Below are 9,378 nucleotides of genomic sequence, written 5' to 3'. Positions count from 1 at the left end.
TGAACCAGTTCTTGGCTGAATCGTTTCTTCAGTTATTCAATCAGCTCCGTTCCATCAGCAGCTCACTCGAGCTGAAAGCTAGCTTGGATTCACCCCTCACACATGCCTTCTTCCAGCCAATGAATTAAAATGAAGTGCCTGAAGTTTTTATTTGCAAATCAACGGATTTTAATGATAACTTACCAATAAGAAGTCATCTACGTTTTAGAGGAAAAGCATTAAAATCACATATTTAAAGCAAAATTTATTATTTTCTGATGAGATGCAGTTTGATTTTAGTATGTGAAACTCTTTTTAAGGTGTATTCCTTACAAACACATTGATCCTAAACAAATGCAAGGCTTGGTACCAGGCTAGTATTATCTAGACTTTTCAATGTAATTTAGAAAGAAACAGTTGCAGATAAAGATAGGAACAAAACTGTCTTACATTCAAAATAGAATTTGCTTATTCAAATGTTTATGCCATTTGGGCACTATGTCCAGAATTTTCAAAACTGGCCTTAAATATTTAGGCATTCAGTGAAATCTGAGTAGCTGACATGCTTAGAAAATACCACCCTACATCTAGATTTAAAATAGAAAAATTACCCACTGCTGACAATGTGGGCAAACAGGAAATCTGTAGATAAGGATTATGAAACCACCAGCGCAGTAAGATTTCAAGACAGATTTAAACCCGTGCTTTTTACACAATTACTCTTTAGCCTTGTCTCTACCTAAAAATTTTCAGGAAATACACAGAAGAATAAACAGTGATTAAAAAGTGAATTAACTGCTAGCAACAGCAACACCAGGACACCAAAGAAAGCAGGATTTTGTTCATCAATGTTGTTAACAGTTATGTTTCAATATAGGCTTGCTTTCAGAAAGAGCACACAACACTGAGAGGGCTGAATATCATGAGAAACTCAGAGCCTCTTTGGATGCTTGAGAGTTTAGATGTCCCAGTGAGGTGAAGCAATGATCCAGCGCTCCATAACATCTGAGACAGAAGCAAAGACTGTGCTATCATCCAGGCTGGGGGCAAAACAATTTCAGCTACACTTTGAGCAGCTGCACATCACCTCTGCATGAGTCCCCAGGGGAGAACATGTTAGGGAAACCATAGGAAACCCATCACAACATCTTAACAAGTTTATAAGCATTACTCGGTAACATCTTAGCAGTATCCATTGAAACAAACTGATGGATCTCAGTCTGCTATCACAGGCAGCAGCAGCCTCTTACCTGAAAGACTGTTGATCTTAATATATTTAATATTTCCCACCATTTAGGACATGTAGGACTGTACTGTAGAAATGCTGGATTCTGCCAAATCTGCAAACAATACCTAAGATTTACTCGCTGTATTGTCTCTTATTCTACCCAAAGTGCTCTCAGATCCCTTCCATGTCCCCCCCCGGCTCTTCCTCCTTGCACAATCTCCTGCGGCATCCTCCTCTGCTTTGGTTGGCGACATCTCTGGATCAGAGGTATGTATGTGTAGACTGGCTGGCCAGCACATGCCTCTGAAAGAGACTGTGTAAGAGGAGAGCTATAATTACTTTTCTGCCCCAGGGGACACTAGTTTTGGGACACCAAAGTCATCCAACCAGCTCCTGAACCTCAGAAATCTTGCTGAAATTCAGTACCTTTGGCATGTATACCTCTCTGCCAAAAGTGGCAGAAAGCAGCTACCAGCTCCCTGACAGACAGGCAGCAGAGCTCATAGGCAACTGCTTGAAACCTCACTTTCTGAGGGAGCAAGACAAATAACAGGGCTGACACTAAAAGTAGTTTCCTCTGGTTCCCCTTCTGCGGAGGTTAAAGGGATCCTGATAGTCGAGGAGCAAAAGGGGGGGACAGCACAGACAGACCCTCAGAGACACCAGGGGCACTTCTCTTGCGACAAGAGAGCCAAGGAGGGCTGCGGAGCTTGGCCAGGAACAGCTGGGGCTCACTTCGACCAGGAGATACGGAGACAATGAAACAAGCAGCTGGTATACTCAAGAGCCCTTCGTTATCCTTCTTTCCCTTGGCTTTTGGGGCTGCAGCCCTTCTAGTCTTAAGTTCCTGCTGCTTTTTAAACTGAATGAGAAAATTCCATGCAAGAAACATTAATTTCGAAGGAAGTAACTGACTGCGGGGAGAGGAAGGAGGGATTAACCCCTTTCTCTGCTGCGTTGTCTTTTTCTAGCTAGCACACAGAGACCCCAAACCTTTTTTTTTTTTCTCCCCTGTTTTGCATGATTTTGCATTGCTATTCAATTACCTGTGAGAAAGAACCATTTCCACACAAGGAAAGACAAGACATGATATCTATGTACAAGCAGAACTTGTGCTGCCCATGTTTAAGATTTAGAACATGCAAAATCCATTTACATTTCATAGCTATTCATTTATAACTGAGTTTGCACCTAAATTTCTATGTCAAGCAGCACTAACACATACAACTCTTAAGAAAAAAGAATGGCACTTCAGTGGCATTCAGATGTCCATAAAAGGTACACAGGTAAGTATGAAAAGGAGAAAAACCATGAGCCACTAAAACAAACCAGCTTCTCTTTATAAAATTGTTTATCAATACCTAATTATAAAAAGTAAAAGCCCACAGCTAAGCTTTCCATTAAAAAAAAAAAAAAATCATCTTCCCAAAGGATCTCAGCTTTGTTTTAAATAAAGAACAGGCATTTATATTCTGATTAGAGATTTGCAAATACCAAGAGCAGGCATAAAAAAGAATAATGAATAGCTTTTACAGACATTATCTGCATTTCTTTGAAAGAAAATTCATTAGTTTTTGCTTCTGAGAAGCAGGTTTGCATTCTCCAACATCATTTAAGTTAATCCAGTCTCATCTTCCTGAAAATGAAAATGTATCCTCTCAACTGTCGCCACCTAGAAGAGCTGGAATCTTCTTAAAAATGAAATTTGAATATATTTTCCCTTCCCCACCAGTAACAAGACAGTTTCAATGTGGGGCTCCTTGTTGTACTGCAATAAATGGGGTATTTGCATAAGGAATTAGCTCCCAAGAATTACATATGAATTACTAGTCACTGTCACTTGCTATTGTAACTTCACAGTAACTGATCAGGTGTTAAGTACCTGCTTACCTAATTGCCTCTGAAACTACCTTGGCCCTTCTTTAAGCATCAGGTAAATTGAGGATTTACTAACAAAAGAAAGGTGCTACTATTGTGTTTCCCACAGCTTGCATAAAATGCTACTCCACAAATTAGGAACAGCCTGTTTCAAAGCTACAGCAAACAAGTGGTTCAGAACAGCTTCTTGCATTGATTTGGTGCATATTTGAGGTCCCTGTATGAAAATAAAGAGGCATTTTTCTTGAAACCATATTTTCATGGAAGGTGTAAGTTTGTTATAAAAGTTTGTGCTGAGCAGAAAAAAAAGCCCCAGAAAATAAGCAAATCCCCCAAATACCATTCTTCTTGATTACAAAGTCTTTATTTTTATGACTAATAGTAAGGATCAATGGCAAATGCAGTTCTCTTTCCAATAGGCTAACAGGAGAGTTAAGGAATTTAATATTATGGCCAGTTGAGAAGAAACATCCAACAAGCTGTCACTTGTGAGACACTTATTTTTTTAACTGATGAATAAAGGCACTAAGATCTACTTTCTGGCCCCATGTGACTGACAACTCTGCCATCTGCCTAAGAGAACAAGTCACTACAGAAAATAATACAATGGTTATGGCATAAATCCTGAATTCAGGAAAAGCAAACAACGCAAATACCCGAAAAGGGAAAAATGTTTCACCTCATATGTGCTAAAAGATGGGAGACATGTTTTACATCAAGCGGAGCTATGAACTGCAGGTTCTAGTACCAACATTTTCCTCTTGGATAAGCAATTAAATACATGCTTAGCTTAAAGCATCCAAAGAGTTACAGTGACTTCAATTAGTCTATCAGTATTCTTTAAGATCTTCCTAATGTTATTTAACTTTGTAATTAAATAACTAAGATAAGGGATGTAAACAATGGCAGCAATCCTGTCTCACATCTCTGGAAGGGCATATTCATGAGATGAAAGATGAGCTATCAGATTAATATCTTGCTGAGATACGGTCTGCAGTGTGAATGTTTGGAAACCTGGGTGTTTTAAACACTTATTTTAAACTGGCCGAACAGATTATTAGCAGTACTTAAAAAATATATATATTTTCCTTTCCTTTACCAGATACAAAAACACCGCTCTCTTAAATCAGCTCCTTGAGAACATCATGGAAGAGTGAGACAGATTTTGTAAATACAGAACAGCAAACTTGACAAAAAGTAATGAAAAATCCTAAAATTCTGTGGATGTAACATAGGAAAATTTCTTCTAGGGTGCTCTGACCATAAAAGGCTTCTAGATAAAAATCAAAAGACAGAACTGCCCCTGGCAGGTCATCTTTTTCCAGGACATACTATAAAACATATTACATATATACATGAGCATATAGCTACACATATTATGCAACTATAGCATAATTAGGCATAACCGTGTGACGTGCAGTATGCAGCCACAGCGTAGAGATCAGCATTGCAGCGAGTGCTTGAGAGCTGACTACCTCCTTGCAGTGCCACATCGGGCAGGACAGCCTTATGAAGCAACGCTGAGCAGAGGCAGCAAAGGCACTGCAGAACATGGAACAGTCTGCACGTGGATGAAAGGTCACCTCTCAAGCCAAGAGATAGACCTTTATCTGGAAAATCACAACTAACATTTTTGTCTGGGCATGCAAGCACAGCCAGGGATCACCAGAACATGTGAGTGAGACTAAGAAAGATCTCTTGATGTCATATAAAAAGCTTTTTCACAATCGAATGAATAGTGGCCTTGGAGCCAGATAAGGTTTTGAGCCCTACTCCTGCTACTGGCAGGCTGGTCCAGAACTGCATCACCAATAGTTAAAGAATCCTAAACCTTTAACCTGAACACATTCACAATCATTTTATGCATCCATTACGCTTCCACAGGGCCTTGATGGCATGAACGGCTCTTCTCCCTCCTTAGCGTTTTATCCTTGATATAGTTTGAAGGTGCAAGCATACACCATCGCAGCTTTTGTCCTGGTGGGCAAAGAGCCTTGTTAGATAGAACTCCTTCCTCTTACCATCCTGTTGGTTCCCCTCTGCATCCTGCCCAGTTTATTTTACAGAAGTGATCAGAACTGCTCTTGCTCTCCACAGGAGATTTTGCAGCCTTTATTGATACTCATCCTCAATTGAGAATACCTTCCTAGGAATACATAGTTTTATACTTTCTCCTTCTCTCCAACTACCAATTGACAAGTCTCCAGAGGATAGCAAACCCACTTCTGTGTGACTAACAAACTCTCCGAACAATATTCCCCAGTTTTCCATAGTAGCCAGCCTTTCTACTCCTTGTGTTACAGGGAACTGGTGGTACCTTGTTACAGAGAGTAAACATGCTCATGTAAGCTGCATGTGTGGAAGGGATAAAGGCAAAAATGTAAACATTTGCCACCAATTACCACCCCCCCCAAATGTCAAAGGATTACCGGTCACTAGTGCTTACTTCTATCATCGCATATAACCGTATACTACAGTAAGGTACAAAAGCATTCTATAAATTACAACTTTTTATGACCTCTACAGGAGGAAGCCCATAATTCAGGAAGATACTGAATAAAATATCAAGAAGGGGTCTTGGACCTGGTGGGAAGAGTTGTTTGTTTTCCAGGGTTTGGGGGGCAAGTGTTTTTAAGATAAGCATATCTAATAAATATGAATAGATCTTCCTTCTTTAAGGAAGTTAAATCTTCAGAATAGCATAACTATAGGGTAACATGCTCCAATTACATCAATTTTACTTGGTCCAATAGGTAGGTATAATCATAATGATCTGACCCTTTCTTTAACATATTTAAAACCAAACAAAAATAGTACTGTCAACGACTTTACTTGTCTTGAACAATAATCAGGACAGCTCAGGGTAAACTAGCAATGGCCAGCAGGCAGGTGGGGAAGACAAAACAGACAAGCTTCCACTGCCATCCCTCTTTTCCCCTTGGCAGCAGAAGGACACCAAGTCTATTCTCCATTTTCTCTCTCCAAACTCTTTCTTCTACCCATGGAATCAACTAAATCCAGTTTTGCCAACGTTTCTGAGAAGAACTGAGGGACAAATAGAGAACCGGCCATACTGATGCTGACTTAAATAACTTCTTTGAGGACAGTAAACCAATGATGACCAAAGAAAATAAGGGGCTTGCATAAACTGAGTGCCACAGCAAGTCTTAGACCCTACTTTCAAATAATACATTATATTTTATCACAGAATGGTGGAGATTGGAAGGCACCTTCAGAGATCATCTAGTCCAACCCCCATGCTAAAGCAGGTTCACCTAGAGCAACTTGCACAGGATCATGTTCAGGTGGGTTTTTAATACCTCCAGAGAAGGAGACTCCACAACCTCTCTGGGCAGCCTGTGCCAGTGCTCTGCCACCCTCGAAGTAAATAATTTTTTCCTGTTGTTCAGATGGAACTTCCTGTGTTCTAGTTTGTGCCCATTGCCCCTTGTCCTGTCACTGTGCACCACTGAAAAGAGTCTGGCCCCATCTTCTTGACACCCGCCCTTTAGATATTTGTAAGCATTGATGAGATCCCCTCTCAGTCTTCTCTTCTCCAGGCTAAACAGACCCGGGTCTCTCAGCCTTTCCTCATAAAATGCTCCAGTCCCCTGACCATCTTCGTAGCCCTCCACTGGACTCTCTCTCCAGTAGTTCCTTGTCTTTCTTGAACTGGGGAGCCCAGAACTGGACACAGTTTCCGTGTCCAGGAAATCCTGAAATAATCCGTATTTTCTCAGATTTAAGACTTTGACTATAAAATGTATTTCCAGGCTTCCTAGCTAAAGAGTTTCTAATTTTAGAGACTATGCGTTATACTGAGAATTAGTTGTAAAGATCCCACATGTAAAAGAATAGACACCAACCATCAGTAGTGCAAGACCCTTCCGGGGCAGGTTTTTGTGAATACGGGATGGGTGGACTACTTGAATCTGACATGTCTTCGTCCTCCTCTTCCTCTTCCATTTCATTAACAGTTTGGTTGGTAGAAAAGTCCAGGTTTCCATTTTGTGAATAGCGATGTACTAACTCTTTATCCAACTCTTCTACCTTTGGTTTCACATCTGAGCAAGAATAGAAAACAAAATACACAATGAACTGCTGGATGGTCTTCTGTTTTTTTAATGAAACATATCCCACCCTTTTCTCACACAGAAAAAACAACAATTGAAATGTGCCATACTTTCATGGTTACCTTCCGGCAAGAAAGGCGGCTGGTCAGGATCCAGGTACAGCTGTGAGAAGATCGGCCGTGGGACAACGCTACTACATCTCAGAGAAGCTTCTATAGAGTTATGAAGAGCTTCTTCAAAACGGGCAGATTTCAGTTGCCCTGCATATGAATTCCCCATGATCTAAAAACATTAAAAAAACAGCTGGTAAAGGGGTGGGAAAATGCATATGCAGACCATTTACAAATGAAGAGTGTGGTCTTATTAGTGTCCATCATGACAGTGATATAAAGTTAGTAAGAAAGCATGCTATGAAAATAACACTTCTACCTAGTACTACATGTTCACATTTCTCTCTCAATCTGGTAGACTGTATCCTCTTGTTTCAACAACAGCTTTTAGCACATTTCTAACACACTCCTTTGTGTCTTCTGGATATATGGCCTCTCAACAGCCTTAAGAACCTGCTTGGTGTAGAATTTTATGGAGGGTAGATAAAAATCATTTCAACAAAGACATGTTATTGTCTTTTCTAGGATTTTCAGAGTAGACTACAGAAGGGTGCGTAACACAGAAAATTAAAAACATCAAATTTAGCTTCATCACTAGTTGTCTAACAGTGTGTTTACATGACCTTGTCAGTATGCCATCATTTGCAGATAAATAATACATAGAAACATCCAATAACTTGAATTTTTGTTCTTGTTAATATTAACCGAAATTACATGGAAGGTCAGTTCTTTGTCTTTTAAGGGTCTTCACCTCTTGTCTTCAATGAAATACTACGATTATAGTCTGATCCATATAACTCAAATAATCTAATCATACTCTTACAACAAAAGATGTAAGTAAAAAAAGAGAAATAAGTAACATCCAAACCATATACAGCAAATGCTGTGAAATGTTTTTATTTTAAATTATGTTTTATACTAGTATAGAGATAACAGTGATTTAAATATCTGCTTTGAAAATTAACATTTATGTTTATATCAATGATGAATTTAGGACCTTCATGAAATATTCAAGCACAGACCTGCAGATCATTACTTCTCCTTGGGTGATGTTATACAGTCCGCAGCCTGTTATATTTGTGCCCACAGCATTAGGATACAGACTCTCAAATGTAAACATTTAGTAGCAGGATGGCCATGGAAGGTTTTACAATGACACGGACTGAAAATTTTCCACTTTCCTGGACCATTATACCATATGACATTTGCTCCAAAGAAACAGCAATCTAACATTTTCCAATATACTGAATACAAGACTGCATTTTCATAGAATTTTATTTCAACAGAGATAACTTTTCCCCTGTTAAATCAATAGATAGAAAAGCACGAAACCTTTTAACGTTATCTTTGTACTTCCCTTCACTAGATGTCACCTAGCCCTATGACCAGGAAGAGACCTTGGCCAAGAAGATAAGTTGGCATTTAGAAAACCTACAATTCCACTCCTGCTTTATCACTGGGTTGCTCAAGGTCCTCAGGGCCACCTGTAAAAGGGCAATAATGATGACAGCTGCTCATAGCAGCATTTGAGATCTGCTGGTATAGACAAATATTTAAGAGCTAAATATTACTATACTATGGGAATACCTAGGCACGAAGCTTATTTAATTACTCACCTCCAGCCTGAGAGAGAGGCTCAGTTCCCTGTTCAGTCAGAGACTTCGTACTACTTTGGGCAAAGAATTCTTCATCTTTGACTTAGACCTGCTTTTAATAAATTTTGGGGCAATAGCATTTCCCTACCCCAATTTCTTAATTTGACACATTCAGGTGTTTCAGCAATAAAATATTTAAGACACGTAGATTCTCTTTTTCACTCTGTAAGTTTTCATTAAATTTGGAAATGGCAAGGAGTGTGTACAAACACACAACTACAAAGTGAGTTGAGGAAAAAGTTACACTGAAGCGGGATTAAGGTTGCAGTACACTAAATCCTGTCAGGTGCCTTTGAACAAAGAATTGATGAAAAACAGCTAAGTGACTGAAATCCTGGTTTTACTGAAATCACTGATTATAGTTCCATAAATGTCAGTGAAATCATGAAAAACTATTGTATCTTTAAATTTCATACTATAAAATTTAATTTCTGTGCTGTGGTATTTTATGTCAG

General features: G+C 39.3%; 1 protein-coding gene across 1 annotated transcript in view; it reads right to left on the bottom strand.

Moving 5' to 3' along the window:
* The window catches only part of GREB1L (growth regulation by estrogen in breast cancer-like), a 65,192-nt gene extending 57,755 nt beyond the window's left edge, over positions 1-7,437 (bottom strand). The window contains exons 1-2 of the mRNA XM_009886627.1: positions 7,281-7,437; positions 6,952-7,149 (exon numbers count right to left, since the gene is read on the bottom strand). Coding sequence (XP_009884929.1) covers positions 6,952-7,149; positions 7,281-7,437 — 355 coding nt within the window. The remainder of the gene's footprint in view (positions 1-6,951; positions 7,150-7,280) is intronic.
* Between the last annotated feature and the right edge of the window lie 1,941 nt (positions 7,438-9,378).

The sequence above is a fragment of the Charadrius vociferus genome, unplaced genomic scaffold (genome assembly GCF_000708025.1).
Source record: "Charadrius vociferus isolate BGI_N301 unplaced genomic scaffold, ASM70802v2 scaffold45, whole genome shotgun sequence".
Classification (NCBI taxonomy): domain Eukaryota; kingdom Metazoa; phylum Chordata; class Aves; order Charadriiformes; family Charadriidae; genus Charadrius; species Charadrius vociferus.
The sequence above is the reverse complement of the archived record's forward strand: the minus strand, read 5'-3'. Positions and strand labels throughout refer to the sequence as shown.